Genomic DNA, 20,997 nt, shown 5'->3' with positions numbered 1-20,997 from the left:
TCGTGCCTTGATGCGGTTGTTTTCAATAGGGCCAATCATCTCGTTGTATAACTGGGCGATGAAAACATCAATGGGGATCTGAGTCCATTGAAGCTGACGATAACCACCAAGGGCCATAAACCATTCTCTGAGAGTACCATGGGAACGGGCCAAGAACTTGGTGAGGACAGTATTGTCAGTAGCACCAGCAATTAACATTTCGGCAGTGAGCCAGGCATGAAACTCGGAGATCCGTTCAGGCCATTTATGGAAAGGAAGACCGTCAAAAGTGAACAATTGTTTGGGGTCTTGGTTGCCAAAAGGGCTTGGAGCCTGAACTGGAGGAGGCATCATAGGATGCTGGGCCTGTGGCTGCTGCTGCTGTTGGTGCGGTGCATGTGGAGCAATATCCACTTCACTATCACTGCTGTAGATGATAGGTTCAGTTGCTTGAGGTTCATCTGGAGCCTTAGTCTGATAGACGGGCAAAGGACTTGAGCAAGACTGAGAGTCTAAGTCCGAAAAAGTAGTGACAGAGGAGACCTTAGAGATTGCCAAAGCAGGGATGCTCGGAGGGGCTAAGGTTAACTGTGTTAAGTAATTGCTAAGGGTATTTGGATGTGCAGGTGTGGGAACAACCGTATAAGCAGAGTCAGGAGGTGATGGTTTAGATCTGGGAGGAACCCAGGGGACAAAACCAGGAGGTCCTGAAGGTTGTTCGGTCAAAGGTTGGAAAGTAGGTTGCACCATGGGCTTAGCAATATTTAATGGAGAGGGTTGAAAAACCGGCTGCGGCACTGATGGGTATGGTGAGTCATGAGATCGCTTGGGTTTAGCGGATCGTGCCTTATGTGCAGCTAGTTGTCTCTGCTGGTCCTGGAGCTCTTTGAACATAGCTGTAGGAAAACTATGCGGAGCCTGATAATCATGATAAACAGGGGTCATGACAGAGTCAGGGAACAGGGTCGGACTAGCCGGATAATTTTGAGTTTGGGCTAGGCGGAGCTGTTCTTCCAGAAGACGCTTTTCTTTTTCTCGGCCTGAAATAAGATAGGAGGCCTGAGCTGAATCCTTCACCGTCATAGCTATAGTCATAAGCTCCTGGTGGAGGGATTCGATCCGTGTTTTCAGATAACGGATGTCGCCTTCATTCTGACGGAGAGCAAGCGTGTGATGTTCTTGGTATGAGAGAAGCTTGGTAAGGTACTGATTCTGAACTAAAGCATTCTCCGCCTGCCAGTTGAGTTGGGATTCAACTGAGGAATTATGAGCCATGAGGCCATTGTTGTCAAGAACATTTGGTGGTGTAATCTTCCACTTATGATAGCGGCGGTCAGCATCCTCATAATCAACTGTAGGAGGAAAATTCCTGCTGATGCCTTCAGAACTGGTAGCCATGTAACATGGAATGGGCTGCTGCTGCCAAAGCATGAGCGGAGGTTCCGCTGGGGGAGATGGAGGAGCAGGTGGAAGATCTGGCTTACAGTAAGGCGTGGATGGTGGATCTACCGGAGAATCTGGAGATGAACAACAACCCACTGAACAGGGTTTGCTGTTGCCATATTCTACGAAGAACTGATATCGTCCACGATCTTCACCAAGGGGGCCAACGTTAGGGCAACCTGCCTGATAACGTAGCCAAAGAGAATCTGGGCCGCGCTTCTTCTTTTTGGGTTTTGGAGGCGGCGTGGGAGGTGAAACATCGAGATCATTCTCCTGATCAGGCCAGGGAGGCCAGGCATCCGAGGATGGAACGGGGAGAATCATACCCATATCAGTTGGTCGAGGATAGGTGACCATGGTACGTCCGTCTTCAAGAGATTTGTAGACGGGATTCGTGGCTGTCAACGGAGGTGTTGCAGCAGGTATATTGTGGGTAGATTCATATGCCGTGATCCAAGATTCAGGGATGAGCTTGATGAGGGTCTCACGATCAATCTGTCTAGGAACATGAGTGATTGTCGGGATCCTATCTTCGCCGATCTGGACGAAGAGGGCTGCATCATTACTGGAGAATCCAGTGTTGAGGTTCATGGCATGGTTCTGCAACCTGTAGCAGATCTGATAATGGAGGGTGGCTGCAATAGCTGATTCTTTTTGGGGAGCACCGGTAAGCTGTATCAAGAACTGCCAGGCATCCGCAAGATTGGGATCCTGAAGAGAAATATTGTAGTTCGGGTATACAGTGTAGAAGACCGTGCCATCGTTCAGAGTGGTCTGAACGTCTGTGATCGTGGCATGAGGGAAATTCCAGAAACGAGTATCCAGAAAATTGAGACGCATCGCCACTGGGAGACCTTTACGACCATGGAAGGTTGTTGCGATCTTAACCGCACCCAAGTGAAGATGAGTGTAGCCAAGATGGATCCACTGGCGGATCAAGTCTGGACTGATATTCACCGGAAAATATTGTTCCTTGCCACTGGCGGTAATCTGGTTCTGTGAAAATGGGGGAGCCTGAACATACTCCTTAAGACCCTGAGTCTTCTTGGGAGCAATAATAGTTCGAAGCTTCCTGGTAACCGAGGTGGATGTCTGTGGGAAGACATCATAGGGATTGAGGATCGGGAAATTCGTCGGATGAATCTGCTGTTCAGCTGGAGTATAGCTGAGTTCGTACAAGTAATCAACCTTTGACGCATGTGATTGCGTAAGGGTGACTGGAGCCGTGACTGGAGGTTGTAAAGCCATGAAAGGATAAGAGAGGGGACTACTGGTTGTTAGAGATGCACCTGTTCCTCTGTCTGGGAACTGATTCGAGATGGTTTAATAATAACACAGAGAATAATGAATAGTAAGCCTCTTAATACTTAGGTCGGAGGTAACCCGATTGTGCCGGGATTTTATAGCGGCCTTGCCTGCATACCCACACCTACCTCAAGGGACGTTACCAACCAGAGTCTGGGCAGAACACTATTCATAATTCACACCTATTTCTGATGCAGAGGATCCGTCGGAAGACGGCAACTGCAGAGCATACTTAGGCAACAAAACAAGGAAACCATAAGAAACCAGAGACAGAGACAGAGCAACAGGGAGCAGAGCTCCAACGCACAGGAGTCAGGAGAACTACTCACAAGGCTTTGATACCAAAGTTTGGAGTAGCGTCTACACACCTGAGAAAACCGGCTTACCAGGGGAAGGGTGGCTAACTCTATAGAAACCAAAGTTTACAGACTCGGCAGACGATGTGGGACTAAAGGTTCCGCACCTTCGCCATGGATCCATGGCGAAGGTGCGAACCTTTAGTCCCACATCGTCTACAGTCAGAACTTTGGTTTCTATAGAGTTAGCCACCCTTCCCACTGGTGTACATTTTCTCTGGTGTGTAGACGCTACTCCGAACTTTGGCACGAGCTGTGTGTCGTGGGGTGTGGATACATGGCGAAGGTGCGGAACCTTTAGTCCCACATCGTCTGCCGAGTCTGTAAACTTTGGTTTCTATAGAGTTAGCCACCCTTCCCCTGGTAAGCCGGTTTTCTCAATTCGGGTTTTTGGGGCTTTGCGGATGAAGCCGCCGGACGACGTCTTGAAACAATTGAGAGGCCGCCACTTCTCTTCTCAAGATTAACTTAAGAGGTAATTTTTGGATAATCAATCGTCTATTTTTATTATCTACAAAAATACTTAAACTCGAAATTTTAGATATGGGATTTTCTTATTGACACCTCTTAAGGCATCAAATAATTTGTTACCTTTTGGATATTGTTAGAATAATTCAGTGTTATCTATTAATCTCTGTTCACCTGTAAAGTAAGAATGACTAGTCTTTGTCATTCAGTAAAAAAGAAAATAGTTTATATCTTGAAATCAATCACTAAATGAAACAGCATAGAATCACAACTATTCTAAGTATCGGCGTTGTATCGACAGTAATTGGTATTGCCGGAGACTGATACCGATAAGTCATTGATACCGATTGGGCGATATGACCAAAAAGTGGTTTTTTTTATATGAAAGAAGTAACTTTTTGATCTTGAATTGGACCGATATAGATCAATTCAACTGATACGTATCGGTATCGGTATCAGCTGAGACCAATACGTATCGATATCAATACCAATAACTAAAACCATGATTTGCACAGTCCTCTTCATCAAATTTGATGAAAACCTGATTCAATAGGCTAACATGCATTTTGACTGCACGCCACAAAAGGAACAGTGATCCTTCTAGCCTTTTACCAAAGCTACTCTCGAATGTTATGATGGCTAATATAGAAATCTTTAATTAATTTTATGGTTACAGAGACTTGGAGATGATCACTTTGAAACTAATTGAAGATTGAATAAGAAATTCAAGAAAGACGAAAGGGAAGATAGAAAAGGTTATTAAGTTTAAGCTATGAAGACAAAGAGGTGTGAAGCAACATGTTCCTGCTCAAATCTCTCTCTTTTTCTTAGAGTGGGGGAGGGGTGATGTGTTATTGAAAGATTTTCCCTTGAATTGATCTCTTCAATGAGAGTGAAATATATAAGATACAAGGGAGGATCCTAGTCTATCTTAGCTACAAGGAAAGAGAAGATTGAGTGGAGGACCAATATCTCATGAGATATGGATTCCATGTGAACCGATATCACATGTGATATGGTTTCCTTACAAAGGATATCCAATAAATGATATGATATACAGTTTCCTGATGTGGAGAGAGCACGTGTGTTGATACACCCCCTCAAGATGGAGAATCGGGACACCGAATCTTTAGCTTGTCTCGTAGAAACTTGAAGCGGGAAGTACCCAACAGCTTGGTGAAAATTCCAGCAAGTTGATTTTGTGTAGAGATAAATTGAACGGAGCTGGCCACATGTTCAAGAACAAAGTGGAAATCAATTTCCACATGCTTAGTGCGGGCGTCGAAAACAAGATTAGTGGAGAGATAGATAGCCCCAATATTGTCACATCACAGGATAGGAGGACCACGTAGTGAATGACCAAGCTCTTGAAATAACGATTCCAACCATATAAGTTCTGTCGATGCATCAGCAAGGGCCTTATACTCAGACTCAGTGGAGGATCGTGCGACGGTCTTTTGCTTGTGGGATGACCAAGAGATAAGGTTGGGGTCTAAGAAATTTGCATAGCTCCCTATAGAATGCCGATCATGACCACTTCCAGCCCAATCAACATCAGAGAAAACCTAAAGAGAGCAAAAAGTGGATCGACCAATGTGTAAACCATGATCAATTGTGGCTTGAAGAGACCAAAGTATATGTTTGACCATGACCCAGTGATTTGCTGTAGGTGATTGCATAAATTGGCAAACCTTATAGTCAAATTGACATATTGGAGAGCCCCAACAATGGAGCGCAGATCTTGGGTTGGATCTGAATGTGGTTCACCCCCACGAATCAAAGTCGAGATGTGGAAGTGGCCATGGCGATCTAGGCGGCTTGCAATCAGATCATACTAGCCTTGTTGAGTAAATCCTTGATGTACTCGTGTTTGAGATAATAGTAGACCGATCGGCAGTCGAACACGCCTCAATCCCAAGAAAAAGTGTAGGTTACCCAAATCCTTGATAGAAATCTCATCTGCAAGTTGACAAAAAGCTTGGTAACTGCCTTAGGATTGCTACTTGGTGACCAAGATGTCATCCACATATATTAAGACATACGAGAACATGAGGACCTGCCCGGAGAATAAACAAAGAGGGATCCGTCTTGCTTGCAGTAAAACCTAAACTGAGGAGGTACTGAGAGAGGCAGAAGAACCAAGCACGATGTTATACCCGCACCCCGGGAGTATAATTAATTATTATTTTCTTCCCGTGACGTGTGGTTACCACTGCCATATATGCTGGTGAGCTGTTCTCACTGGTGGTCAAACCTAGCAACAAAATTATTGATCACAGTACGGGTTTGCCTGTGGAGGAAACTATTCGGGGTCATGGGTGACGCACCATGGTAGTTGTGATATAAGATGTAACCCCCTTTGTCTTATTTATTTATCCTTTTTCCCTAATGTCCTCGAAGTGTGGGTCAAGGTTTGGACCTCCCGGGTTATTTTAGTTGAGTAGGAGATATTTTGTTTGTGGGTCCCACTTGCCTTGGGAAACATGTGATGGACTTATGTCCCCATATCATGTGGACTCCATTCTTTAATAATCTTATTTTCTATTTAGAACTAATGGATTGACCCATTTAACTTAAAAAAACCCATTTGGCTTAAATAACCCATTTGGCTTAATGACCCATCCAACCTTGGTGACCCATTTAACCTGGGTGACCCATTTAAGTTTACTTGACCCAATAATGGGTTTTATTCTATTTCTTGTCCAACCAAATGGACCCATCCTTTATTGGGTTCTTTTCTATTTAAAACTAGTGGGTCGACCCATTTAGCTCTCATGACCCATTTGACATAAAGGACCCGAGTCACTTACTATAAATAGGACAAAAGGGAGGAGAAGCATTCATTTCTCATTACTTCTCCTCCAACCAAAAACGTGGGAAGAAGGGAAAGAAGAGAAAGAAAGAAGAAAGGACAGGAAAAGAAGGAAGGAGAAAAGGAGGAAGGAGAATGGAAAGGCTTGGCTAGAGGCTTGGAACCTCACCTTGTGGAGCCCTCAACGTGGAGCTCCTCTACCTTGGGGTAGGTAAGCCATTAAAACCTTCTTCACTTCTTCTATTTTTGTGGGTTTTGGGGTTTGAAAAATGGGAAAGACTTGGCCTAAGGTTCCACTTAGAACCCAAGGATTGATTGGAACCTTTATGCTAGACTATTGTGGAGTTCTTTCACTCCATTATTAGCCCTGAGGCTCACAACTTCACTCCCTTTGGAAGACCTAGGGTTTCTATCCTATTATGCCCTAAATTAGGTTCTCTTTCCTTTTCTCTCTTGAATCTTTTGGGAAATACAGACCTAATGAGGTCTTAGGACCCTAATGGGCCAAGGAGGAAGTTTCCTTGGTGTTCCCTTGCCTTCAAACCCCTTGAAAATGGAACCCTTGGTGAGAAATCCCTTGAATCTCAGACCTACAGGTATGAGGTTTTACGTACGGTTTCATATTCTGAGAAAAATCACCCTTAAAACCGGGCTTGAAGAGACCTTCCTGAGCCCCTGGTAATCTAGGATTTACATGTGGTTTCAGGAATTGGGCATGAGACCACCCATAAAATCGCCCTGCCTCTGGAACCTTATACTTAAAAGGTTTGTGGGATACCTTTTTAGGGATCTTTTCCTTTACTTATTTAACCCTGTTCTCCCTCTTTATTTAGGTTTAAAATTTCCATTTTGTGACGTGTTACTTAATCGCGGTGACAACTCATAACATCGGGACATAACATATATTGTGAGTGGGTTTGGTTGTTTGGGCTTGTTACTAATATTTGCATTATGTATCATGCTATTAGTATAATTTATTAAGCATGTTTGTGCATTTGCATACTTTATTAAATGATTGATATGATGATGTTGTGGTTGCTTTCCATTTCTTATCGGGTTACGGTGTCGGAGCCCCGGATTATATATATAATATCTTTGATTGAATTTTATATTGAATGTATGCGCCGTGTCCGTCTTTGGTACCCGTGCTAAACCAAATGAAAAGTTGATGCGCTCGAAATACCTCTCGGGACGATAGGACTTGCATGTAGTATATCTGCTGCTAGGACTTTGCACCCTTATGCTACGACCCTTGCCAACAGGGGTTTAGGTATTGGCTAACCAGAGCCCGAATTTTGAGGTGTGAGAGAGAGCCAGTCATGGTAGTGATGGTTATCAAGGGGTCTGCCACTGGAAAGTTTTGGTGGCTTTGTCTGGCGTAGGCCCCCAAGTGACAATTGAGGTTTCATTGTGGTGATGATAGAAGTGACCCACAGTGTTACCCGAGTTGTCACAGTAGCATATACCTTTGACTCAGTTGTGATGATAGGTGAAAATTTTATTTAACATATGCATGCATCATTGGACTATGTGATCTGTGTGTTTGTGCATCTGTTATACCCGCACCCCAGGAGTATAATTAATTATTATTTCCTTCCCGTGTTGTGTAGTTACTGCTATCACGTATGTTGATAAGCTGTTCTCGCTGGTGGTCAAACCCAACTACAAAATTGTTGACCACAGTACTGATTTGCCTGTGGAGGAAACTATTTGGGGTCATGGATGACAAACCATGACAATTAGAGAAGTAAGTTCTAGCCCTTAATATATTTATTTATCCTTCCCTTCGATGTCCTCGAAGTACGGGTCAAGGTTTGAACCGTCCGAACTATTTTATTTGTGTAGAAAATATTTTATTGGAGGGTCCCACTTACCTCGGAAAACATGTGAAGAGCTTAAGCCATATCATGTGAACCCATCTTTTAATTAGGCTCTTTCCTAATTATAACCAGTGGGCAGGCCCATTTAGTTTAAGAGGCCCATTGGACTCAAGTGGCCATTTAACTTATATGGCCCATTTAACTTAAGGGCCCATTTAACTTTATTTAACCCAAGGATGGGTTATTCCATTCCTAGTTCCCAAATAAAATCATGGGTCAACCCATTTAGCTCTTAACCCATTTAACTTAAAGCACCCAAGGCCCATTTTCTATAAATAAGACTAAAGGGGGTGAGAGCATTCATTTCTCTTTACTTCTCCCATCTAACCTATATCGTGGAGGAGAGAAAGTGGAATGAAAGAGGAAGGAGAAAAGGAGGAGGAAGGTGGAGAAGCTTGGTTGGAGGTTGAGACCCCACTTCTTGGAGCCATAAACATGGAGCTCTCCTATTCTTAAGGTAGGTAAGCCATTAAATCCTATACCTCTTTCTCTATTTTGGATTTTAAGGTTTGGGGAAATGGGAGAGACTTGACCTAGGGTTCTCTTGGAACCCAAGGAATCGATGGAACCTCTAAGCCTAGGCTATGGTGGAGTTATTTCACTCCATTACAAGCTCTAAGTCTAAGCATTCTCTTTCCATTTGAGAAATCTAGGGTTTCTACCCTATTGTGCCTTGGATTAGGTTCTTCTTGGGTTTTCTCTTGAATCCCTCAGATTGAATGGACCTAATGAGGCCTTAGAACCGTAATGAGCATAGGAAGGAGCTTCTTTGGTGTTCCTATGCTTTTAAACTACTTGAAAATGAAACCCTTGGAAGGAGGTGCCTTGGATTTTGGACCTGCAGGTGTGAGGTTTTACATGTGGCTTAAGACCTGCAAGAAACCACCCTGAAATTACCTCCCTGAGAAGGCCCCTGGAAAGTTAGGATTTATGTGCGGTTTCACTTCCTGAGACAAACCACTTGTGCAACCGTACTTGACTGAGAATGTTCTGAGCCCTTGGTTTTCCAAGATTTACCTGTGGTTTCAGGAATTGGGCATGAGACCACCCATAAAATCACCCTGTCTCTGAAATCTTATACTTAAAAGAATTAAGAGAGACCTTTTAGGAATCCTTTCTTTTACTTATTTAATCATATTCTTACTCTTTGTCTAGGTTTAAAACTCCCATCTTGTGATGTGTTACTTAATCGCTGCGACAACTTGTAATTTCGGGGCCTAACATGTAATGAGTGGGTTTGGTTTGTTTGAGCTTGCTATTATTATTAATTTCATATGTACCATGCTATTAGTATATTTTATTAAGCATGATTGTGCATTTTGCATACTTTATTAAATGATTGATGTGATGATGTTGTGGTTGCTTTCCATTCTTTATTGGGTTACGGTGTCGGTGAATGCCGGTGTCAGAACTTCAGAATACATATATAATATCTTTGATTGAATGTCATATTGAACTGTATACGCCATGCAGTGCTGGTAGTCGAGTGCTAAACCAGATGAAAAGTTGATGCGCTTGGATTATCTCTTGGGATGATAGGACTTGCATGTAGTATATCTGTGGCTAGGACTTTGCACCCTTATGCTACGACCCTTACTAATAGGGGTTTAGGTGTTGGGTAACTAGAACTCCGGATTCTGTGGAGGTGGGAGAGGCCAGTCATGGTAGTAATGGTTATCGGAGTTTGCCACTGGGATTCGCTGCTCTAGTTCACGGCCAAGTTGACGGAGTTCAACACACAGCGCCGACGAAACTGGTTCTGTATTTCACCGGCGCTACCAATATCCTCTACACTTTCGGTGGACACGCTGTTACTGTGTGAGTATTGAGTAATCGTTTGGGTAATTGGGTCCCGTCTTTCTTCAGTTTTTGCTGGCCATTCCGGGGATTTTGGGATTTTCTATGAACCCAGACAAAATCATGGGGGAAAGAGGAAAACGAGATATAACGATTATACCCTTTTTCTCTGTGTCATTTCCCATCCTGCTCTTGTGAGACTAAAGGGCCATTTTGGTCATTTAGTTTTCTTCCTCAAATCAAATACGGTAAAAAAAAGTAGAAAGAGTTGCAGAAGAATTCCGTTATTCAAGACCAGTTGCTTATTTATCGGTTCTGGAAAACTCTGTACTGTGGGTCCTGTGTCTTCTTGAGAATTTCTGAGATTTTTTTTTACTTTCTTTTCTCAGGGAAATAATGCATGCGATGTGGAAACCACAGAAATTCAAGTACATATACTTGCTGGCAACACTGTACGTGTTCACGTTAACGCTTCCGTCGGCAGCTTCTGTGTACTGGGCTTTCGGTGACCAGCTTCTCAACCACTCCAACGCCTTCTCCCTTCTTCCCAAGAACGGCTTTCGTGATGCCGCCGTTATCTTGATGCTCATTCACCAGGTCTAATTCTCTTCTTCTTTTTCTTTTTCTGTTTCTTCTTCTTCTTCTTCTGACCTGTTTGTTTGAATGTGATGCAGTTTATAACATTTGGGTTCGCATGTACGCCTTTGTATTTTGTGTGGGAGAAGGTGATAGGAATGCATGACACCAAGAGTATATGCTTGAGAGCGCTGGCGAGGTTGCCTGTGGTGATACCGATTTGGTTTCTGGCCATAATCTTTCCATTCTTTGGGCCTATCAACTCCGCCGTTGGTGCTCTCTTGGTTAGCTTCACCGTCTACATTATCCCTTCTCTTGCTCATATGCTCACCTACCGGAAAGCCTCTGCTAGACAGGTAATCAAGGCAAATTCTGTAATTATTTTTCACCTGTTTGGTTCTTTTGGTAATTCTAGAGGGGAGAGTAGTGGACTAGGAGTGATAAACTGTTGACTACTCTCTCCACGACAACGAGGAAATGATGACGGTCAGCCAGGGTATAGTGAAAAAGATTGAATGGTCAAGGTGGGGTTGCACCGAGCGAACTGTTGTTATTCACGCTTACTCGGTAACAATCATCCTCTGGTGATAAAAGATGAACCGGGTTCTGGTTCAGGCTAGGTACTGGTTTGATTTATGAGCTACAAATGGTGATTGGTAAGGACTGTAGGGCGGGGGGGTCATACATGGTTTAAGTGCATGGTATCGGATTGGGGATCCATCACCCTAGAAATCGGATCGGCTTGGAGATCCGGATTGGTCCCTTATCTATTAGGCTTAGCCTTGTTTTCTTCAAAAAATTAGATTTTTTTAACATTTTTACCCTTGTTTGTAACAATCCACGAGGAATCCGCACCTTCCTATATCAATTCCTCAAACTGTGACTTGGATAGAACGGTTTTGCCTTTGGTTTTTCTTAACAATAAGTTTTTTTGACCGTTTTACCTTTAGTCGGTACCGTTCTACCAATAGTTCAGCGGGTATCAGTCTAAATCAGCCAATACAAGTGACGTATACCTCAAACCATGGTTCCATAAGTTGTCATCCTGAAAGCTTGTTTATCGTCTACACAAAGTAGCAGTTCGGTCTTAGTAGTGATGTTGGGGCTTCTTCCTTTTGTCAAATAGGAGCTGGGAGCAAGGATTGAGAGATCGATCTGTGTCAATAACAATCCGGATTGGCCGGTATCAACCCGAATCAGACAATTTAACCCTTACTTCTCATTAAAATTGGAATTTTTGTGTTTTTTTTTTTTTTTTTTGACAATTTTACCTTGATACCTATACCGATCCCCAATCTAGGATTGGTCAGGTATTGATATGAACCTCAACCGTTACCGATACAATCCGGCTGATCCGATACCAAGACCAATATCTCAATCCATGGCTGGGAGGTTTGGTAATTGATTGGTAGGGGCAGGCATTATTGATTTAGTGTTTCATTACATTATTGACATTGCCTAACCTTTTGGGCTTAGGCCAATGGACTATTATTCTGTTTTGAGGGGTTCTTTTGTCTTTTCATAAGAAGGGTCCTACGGATGGCGTATGAGATATGGGTGTTGTGGGGTATGGCAACTGGCAATATAAATTTGATGGTTAATTATTGTAGGTATCCGTATCAGTGCGTATCCTTCACACCGGTAATGGTTTCCCAATTCCCTAACATCCCCATTTGGGGGGCAACTTCATTGGTTGCAAGGGCCATGCGACCAGCACGTGAGAGAGAGAAGAGTGTGTGTGTTTTGCATTTAAAGCCTTTGGGGACCTTTAGAAATACATTGTAGGTGATGATAAAAGAGTATGGTGGGATGTCCTTCTCACTTAGTTATATGCAACCATTGTCTTGTGTTGTGTTGTGTACCGCGTTCGTTTCCACTTCTACATCAATGACACAGAATCTTGTCTCTAACTATGACTAAATCTTCTACTAGTCACGGCTCATTATTGGTAGTGGACCCTAGTTGGTTTGTTTAGCCGCCGGTCTGGTTGTCTTATATCTAAAACCAATTAGGGTCGGCCTTTGAAAAGACTTGTGATATCTTGTTCTTGTTTCACTTGATGCAGAATGCTGCGGAGAAGCCTCCTTTCTTCCTACCAAGTTGGACCGCAATGTTTGTGATCAATTCGTTTATTGTCGTGTGGATACTTGTGGTCGGGTTTGGGTTCGGTGGTTGGGCCAGTATGACCAATTTCATCAGGCAAGTTGACACGTTCGGCCTCTTTGCCAAGTGTTATCAGTGTAAGGCGCCTCCTTCAGCTGCTCCTGCTCCCAAACATCAGTAGTAAACCAAGTCTTAATTATGATGAAGAACCGGGTTGGGCCAAACCCGTCCACAACAATCAGCTTCTCTCTTGTATCATACACTTTAGTGGGGTGGTAGGGGAGGGGGAGAGTGGCCTAGTTTACCCCAATTGTGGTGTTGCTTGTTTTCTTTTTTTATTGTTGAATTTCTTATTAGTGGTATAAGAATGATAGATCGACTGATAGATTGGATAAAGAGTGTGAAAATGTTGATTCTTATGCTGTCAAAGTTCATCTGTTTTTTTTTTTTTTCCTCTTTTCTTTTAAGTTTCTAAGGATCATTTTGAAGGGGATATAAATATATAAATTGGTTTGTTTATCATTAAGGTTCTTATAAGTATGTATAAGAAGCTTTGATATATGGATCATCATCACTATTTTGTTTCCCGTTGTAATGTTCTCACATGGGATTTCCTCCAAGTACAGTTCGATTAGAATAAATGGTGTGACCCACCAGTACACTTAGAGCCTACTCCACATGGGGTGTCCGGATCCTCTCCAATGAGGGGCACACGCCCAATGAGCATCCAACGGCTGGGTTGACTGGGTGCAGGTCGGGATGTTCATTGGACCCCTAAAAAGCATCCAACGGCTGAGCTGATTGGACAAGCACCGGGATGTATGCCTATAAACATCCCAAATGTGCGCATAATCAGCCCAGAACAGCCATTGGAGGATCATTATCAGCTTCATTTCCCCGGCAGCTCCATTTCCCCAAGTTTCTCAAATAGGGGGAGAAAATGACCACCTTATCCCTACTAGACCACATTGTGCTAGTGGGGTCCACCTCTCCTCTATTAGAGGCACTTGGGAAAATGGAGCAGACAGGAAATGGAGTAGATAATTTTCTACCGTTGGAGGATCAAGATCGTCTCCAGGGAGGTGTGCGCCTATGGTGCTGCCAGGGGGCATCCAGCGGCTGAGCTATGGCACACATATCTCAATGCATGCCTAGGGATGTGTGCGGCACAGCTCAACAGTTGGCAGCACCCTGGACGTGCTAGGCTCCCTGGAGACGAGCTAAATTTGCCATTGGATGGCTTATTGGGCTATCCAACTCACTGGAGGATTGGAGAGGATCCAAACTCCCACATGGGAGCGTGAGATTGTTCTTCTCTCTCTCTCTCTCTCTATTAAAAATATTCAAAAGGACCCATTTGACCTAGATTCTCATTCCCAAACTGGGAAAGTGGTCCACATGGGCTTCACGTTGGTAGGTCTATGTGTCACATGCCACACTCCCCCCTATCCTAAGCCTTCTTATATTCTCTACTCACATGTGAGTATTATACATGAATCAGAAGGGGGAAGGAGAAGGTATCATGTATTTTTATTTATGCAAATGGGTTAGGGTTGTTTATTTAAGATGTAATTAATTATCTTATTAGGAACTTGAGCGTATGAAAGGCTTTGACTCCCATTGATTATTTTTAAAGTTTGATGCTTGGTTTAGCTTCCGTCACATGAGCCCGATATTTGGGCTTTGTGTTGCTTTCTGTTAGGATTTTAGGGCAAAGAGCCGATTTTGCTCCTTTATTAGAGTTTTCTAGTCAAACAAGGCATTCAAACATGGGTTTTAAACTTAAAAAATCGGAATAAGGAAAGTTAAAACGACCCTTTTATTAATCCCTCTCTCCCTCACACACACAATTGAGGGAAATACTTTCTTTAGATTTCTTATTTGAACGAAATGGAACATTTTGGTTTGGTATTGATCCATATTGAGACGTTTTCTTTCTCATCCTTGAAAAGTCACATATTAAAGGGGACTGAAAAGATTGTTTGCGTATGTTGGGTAAGGGTGTCGGAACCAAATCGGAATCGGATCCGAAACTAAGCCAAAATAATTGAATCGGATCGAGTCGAATAAATTAGGTTTGGTTCGGTTACACTTTTAGTTCACAAACCATCGGTTTGAATCACCGAACCAAATATCACACGTAAATCCAAAACCCTATATCTTTTTCTGTTTTTTTAATGATATTGGCTTTCCTCTTAGAACTATAATTTTGATGTATTTCTTGTTACTAAAAAAAAAAAAAAAAGATATGTTTCTTTGATTTTATTGATGGGTAAGTTTGTTATACAAAGCAGAATTTGTAAGACTAATCTAATATACGTGATAGTTAAATACCTTAATAGCACACTAACTCATGAAAGACACGAACCAGAAAAATGAATTCCAAGCAATACGCACAGGAAGAAGCCACGAACAGTTTGAGTTGAATCGTATCGGCGTATACTCTCCTTAAGATTTTAGATGTTCCACTTCGCAACCGGGTTGACCTTGCACCTAGCCCTCCAAGATGAAACAACTCACTAAACGTGTAGGTTGCAGAACCAAATACGGGTACAGAGGATACCAAATGGCTATACTATTACTCAACTTTATAAGAAAATATAGTAAGAAAACAGTCTCTGGAACAGACAATTGCAGAGACAGAACTCGTTTTTGATGTGTGTAAAATGGCAGGCAAGACATGGTATATATAGGTATCAACTACCCTTTCATGAAGAGGTATACCCATATGTATATTGGTAACCTATACATACAAGAGCTGCTCTTCCAAGGAAGGCATACCTATACGTATTCTTACACGTACAGGTTTCAAAGGAGGGGTACCCTTCATGGGGGTGTATCTATTCGTATACTTGTATATCGTATACAAATATGGTACACATGGGTGAACCGTATGGGTGAATCATATTTTAAATTATAAAATTTAAAACAAAAATACAAAACTTTTGCCATCTAAAAAGAATGTTTTGCCCACTCCCCGACCACGACCACGACCACGACCACGACCACGACCACGATCACGATCATGACGACGACCCAGCTCGGCTCGGCTACATCGTATACGAATATGGTACACATGGGTGAACCATATTTTAAATTATAAAATTTAAAATCAAAATGCCAGCCCTGGCTCAGCTCGGCTCGGTTTGACTCGTGATTCAAACGCACCCCAGGGACCCCCCACACATGTGAGAGAATGGTAACTACCTCTCCAAGGGCTCACACCCTTAAAAATCAATCCTGTATATCAGCCACTCAAGTTCCTCTCCCAAAACCAATGTAGGATTATTCTTGAGCTTCAAGTTGCCTCTTACACAAAAGTACACAACAAATTCAAATAAAAAAGAGGGAAAGTGTAAAAGGTATAAAAGGACGGAAGGTGTAAAAAGGCATTTTTTGAAACTTTGACTACAAACCAAACCAGGGAAAGGTTTCATACACGGCTGTGTAAGCCGTTTATGTGAAAGGGTCTCTCACAAAGAGTTGAAAAAGTCATAAATCCCCACCCATTAATTAATGCTTTGAAATTCCCACCCTCTCACATACACGGTTTACACGACCGTGTATGAAAACTTTAACCAAACCATTATATAAAAATAATATAACAACAAAGCTGAATGATAAAATCTGAAAGTGGAGAACTCACTTGGGTTTCTTATTTATTTATTAATATTTCTGATACCTTTTAAGGTTTTGTGAGCATTTTATTTATACAAATGGAGTTTCTTGAAAATACAGAAACGCAAAGAACAATGACACTTAGCGAGAATGGAACCGTATTGGAGAACCGAATTAGATCCAAATTGGAAAACCGAATTAGAATCGTAACCGAGACGAGTAGGTTCGGATTCGTTTGCCTTTTTCGAGTTGACTGGTTCTCGGTTCAATTTCAGATCACACCATCAAGGCATGGAACCGAACCGAACCAAAACCAAACCAAATGATCGAAACTAAACCGATTGACACCCTTAATGTTGAGTCTGGATGAACCGTGCGTGCGAAGAGTAATTACTGCATACGTTAATAAGTTAACACATGTCCTCAGCAGGCTGGTCACCTCTCCTAAAATGATTTTTTTTTTATGGAAAAGAGAACACTACAGGGTGTGTGCGATCTGCTGCCCTTGCGCCCGAGGTAGCGTTCTTTTTCCCTAATTGTTTTTTTTTTTAAATATCATGAAATGATGAACTAGTAAATCCACGTCATTTTTTCTCATTTATATTTTTGAAATGGTAATTATCAATGTCTTCATCGGATTTTTATCGTCTCAAGTGTGGTGCACCGCCAGGGCACCACACTTAAGAATCCAACAATAAAAACATTGGTATTGGCATCTTTTTACCCTTTTAAGTGATGGGTGGAGGTTTGGATACTCAAGTGTGGTGCATTGCCCATTGCACCGCACTTGAGAGGATAAATTTCATATGATTGTATTACTCCGTTACACACCTGGTAGAGTGTATTCTCCACTCTTCAGATCCTTAGCTCCAATGAAGCTATATCAAGTGGTTTATGATGCAGGCCCAGACTTGTAACTTAAACCAGCCCAGCCAAACCGAGCCCAACTAGAACAGCCCAGCTTGTATGATCAAGAATGTCACATCAGCAAAACTTTCCAGAGTCTTCCTATATCAAAATTCGGCAAGGTGTGGAGGTCAATTAACAGAACTTCAATTTTGGAAAATTGAACAAGTAGGAGATCGAACTCGATTTTGGTAGCAAGGGAAAAAAGAAAATCCCCTTAACCTATTTTGGAGATTAAAGAGGATGTTCCCTATATCTTAGCAAAGAAGACTGACGAGGATCTTTCCTATTTTTAAGTAAAGGAGATTGAAGAAGATCACCTAGCTCGTCCAACTTGGACTATCTTTAAAAGCAAGCCTGCCCCTCCTCCCCATTCTTACTCCTCCTCATTCTTACATGATAGGAATTGAAGTTTATCTTGAGTAGATCATCACAACTCAGCCAAAGCTGGCAACCTATTAGCTCACGATTTGTGCAAGATCTCTTTCCAATTTTGACTTAACATCACAATTGGAAGTTCAAAGAGAAGCATCTTTGGAGCTGCCAGGTTAGAGGCCCATAGTTGGACGATTTAATGGAAGATGCATGTTTGTAACAATCTTTGACTTGGATCACTAAAGGCTGGACGATTTCTACAGCCATCTTCCTTAATGTTTTTGTTATTTTTTGTATTTCTTCTTTGTCAATGATTCTAACTTAAATTAGGGTTTACTTTTATATTTAGTTTTCTTTTATTTGATGTGATCTTAACCGTAGGAATAAAGTAGATTTAGACAAAAGAATTAAGGTTTAATTTTTCTTATAAATTGTAAGAGCTCTGCTCATTATAGGGGAGTGAATATTGAATTGAATGAATAAAGTTGGACTTAGTTGAGTTTTGAAACCACAAAGAGTTTCACTATAGTCTAGTTGAACTGTAGCTTTCCTGTCGCATTGTTTTTCTCCTTGTGCTTGTATTACCCAATTACACATCTGGTAGAGTGTGTTCTCAACTCTTCTGATCCTTAGCTTCTAACGAGGCTACATCAAGTGGTTTATGATGTAGGTCCTAACCTGCACCTTAAACCAGACTCATTGTAGGGGAGTTGTGAATGCCGGATCGAACTGAGAGGGGGGTGAATCAGTTCCCTTAAGTTTTGCGACGTCTTCTGCAAACCACAGAGTCGCTTACAGTCGCACCTCGCACCACCAGAATGTGGCCAGGTCTACCAAGACTGTAAACTCACGCTGCAAAACAGGGATTAGTCTCCAACAAATAAAAGTAGACACAGAGACACGATTTACATTGTTCACCCCACACTATGTGAAGGCTACGTCCACGGAGCATTACCTCTCAGGGTTTCGTATATGCCCAATACTCAACAACAATACAATTAGCCGCCCCTACGGCCAGGATTCCCCTTACCCTGCTTCAACCTCTCACCTCAGTGAGGGCAAAGACTTCAATCCCCAATGTAAAATGGCCTCAGCCTTACAATCAATCAACCTAATAATCAGATTTCAATCACAAATCCAACCCTTAACAAATTACGCAGAGACAATGGTTTGTGAACAAGTTTACCTTCTCAAAGGAAAACTCCCAACTCCAAACGAATGCTATGAGATCTTCAACAGGACGAATCAAGCACTCGAATCCATCGCCAACGACCAAATCGATGTTTTCTAACGATTTCCTTCGCGCCTATGCTCTCGAATCTTGTCGGAATGGTAGAACACAACTTCTCCTTGATTTCCGTCTTTACTAGGGCTTTAGAGATGCGTTTTTGGTCCTTTAACAAGAATATATATACAATTCCAAAAGATACCCTTTGGACCAATGAGAAAGAAACAAGAAAATGCAAGCCCAAAATTTTGCCTCGGGAACTGCCGCCCCCGAACCCCCGCGAGACCATTGGGGGCGCTGCCCCCGAACCCCGACGCCTACGGCTGGGATACACCTTGCTGACCAACTAAATACTGTTTTCACAACCACATTACTACCAAATCCTTGTTGCCAACAATGACAACACTACCAAGAGCACCAACAGGAGTGAATATTGAATTGAATGAATAAAGTTGGACTTTGTTGAGTTTTGAAACCACAAAGAGTTTCACTATAGTACGTCTAGTTGAACTGTAGCTTTCCTTTCGCATTGTTTTTCTCTTTTGTGCTTGTATTACCCAATTACACATCTGGTAGAGTGTGTTCACAACTCTTCCGATCCTTAGCTTCCAATGAGGCTACATCAAGTGGTTTATGATGTAGGTCCTAACCTACACCTTAAACCAGCCCAGCCAAATTGAGCTCAACTAGCCGATGTTAACAGCCCAGCTTGCACGATCAAGAATGCCATCTGCAAGGCCTTCCAGAGTGTTCTTATGTCAAAATTTGGCATGTTTTGGAGGTCGATTAACTGAACTTCAATTTTGGAAAGTTGAACAAGTAGGAGAACTCGATTTTGGTAGCATGGGCAAAAAAGAAAATCCCCTTAACCTATTTTGGAGATTGAAGAGAATCTTCCTTGTTTCTTCAAAAAGAAAACTGAAGAGGATCTTTCCTATATTTTAGCAAAGGAGATTGAAGAAGATCACCTAGCTCGTCAAACTTGGACTATCTTAAAAGCAAGGTTGCCCCTCCTCCTCATTCTTACATTATAGGAATTTTTTGTATGGTAAACTACCGAATATGGTTTGAGTGACTGAAGAGTGACCTCTTTCCTTTTGTTACCACTCTGTGACTTTGCAAGATATTGATAATAATCCCTTTTTCTGTAACAACCAATTTCCGGACTGAGAACCCCTAAACATAAACAATAAGTGAAGATTTTTACGTTTGATTGCTCCATACAAATTTATTTTAATAATATTAGAACACTTCTATTCTTACAATTTTGACTCAGCAGGAAAAATACATGTGTGTGAGAGAGAGAGAATAATATTCTATTATATAGGGGTATTTTTGTTAACTTAAAAAATATACCAATCAATGGATAAACGGAGATATTCATGGGAGTCGTAGTTTTTGTTTCCATTTCATTCATTCTTATTTTACTTTTTATTTTTCTTGAAGTTAGACAATTTATTGAACATGTTTTTTTTTTGTTAGAAAGAGGACTATTCATTCATGTGCGCCCAACGTCAAACAAAGGAAATTAAAATACATAAAATCGATAGAGAGAATGATAAACACAAGGTATGGATATAAGGTATCCAAAACCAAGGAACGGAAATTGACCAGGTCTCACATGCCAATGATTGGGTCATCCAAACTAGGGGATGGGTTTCAACCACTTCCTTAGATAAAAAGTTGTAGACACTGTTAGGATTTTTCCAAAATACGACGAGTGTGGGCTTAATTAATTATCGGGTCAATCATTGATGGGGATCAAGAAATACAAAGGCCGACGTGGCTGCTACTATTTTATTGAGATGGACCGGACCGGCCTGGCCCATTGTGAAAGTGGGTTAGGGTTTGGGGAGTATTATAAATACTACTGATGAGGGGTCCCTGCAGTCACTATTCTCTTTTCTCTTTTCTCCACAAGAAAGGGAGCTGTGGGAGAGTTTAGGAGGCGGCAGAAGATCCCCATCGCGGATTGCATTCATTCTCTGACAGATCGATGCTGCTTATGGAGGTGTTCTTATTTGTTCTTCACCAGCATACGTGGGTGCCAGGTACACTTTGCTTTCCCTGTGTATTTTGATTCAATCGTGTTCTAGAGATCTGTATGGGGACGGATTCGGGTTTGACAAAACCCTTGCGTGTTCTAACAGA

The 20,997-nt window shown here is 42.1% G+C and overlaps 1 protein-coding gene across 1 annotated transcript; it reads left to right on the top strand.

The window, feature by feature from the left end:
• Window positions 1-9,946: 9,946 nt before the first annotated feature.
• On the top strand, window positions 9,947-12,954 carry LOC122651852 (auxin transporter-like protein 2). The gene is made up of 4 exons (XM_043845409.1): window positions 9,947-10,061; window positions 10,430-10,637; window positions 10,715-10,972; window positions 12,682-12,954. The coding sequence occupies exons 2-4, from the start codon at window positions 10,437-10,439 to the stop codon at window positions 12,898-12,900; spliced, it is 678 nt and encodes a 225-aa protein (XP_043701344.1). The 5' UTR covers window positions 9,947-10,061; window positions 10,430-10,436; the 3' UTR covers window positions 12,901-12,954.
• The last annotated feature ends 8,043 nt before the right edge of the window (window positions 12,955-20,997 follow it).

The sequence above is a fragment of the Telopea speciosissima genome, chromosome 2 (genome assembly GCF_018873765.1).
Source record: "Telopea speciosissima isolate NSW1024214 ecotype Mountain lineage chromosome 2, Tspe_v1, whole genome shotgun sequence".
Classification (NCBI taxonomy): Eukaryota; Viridiplantae; Streptophyta; class Magnoliopsida; order Proteales; family Proteaceae; genus Telopea; species Telopea speciosissima.
This window is presented reverse-complemented; position numbering and strand designations above follow the sequence as displayed.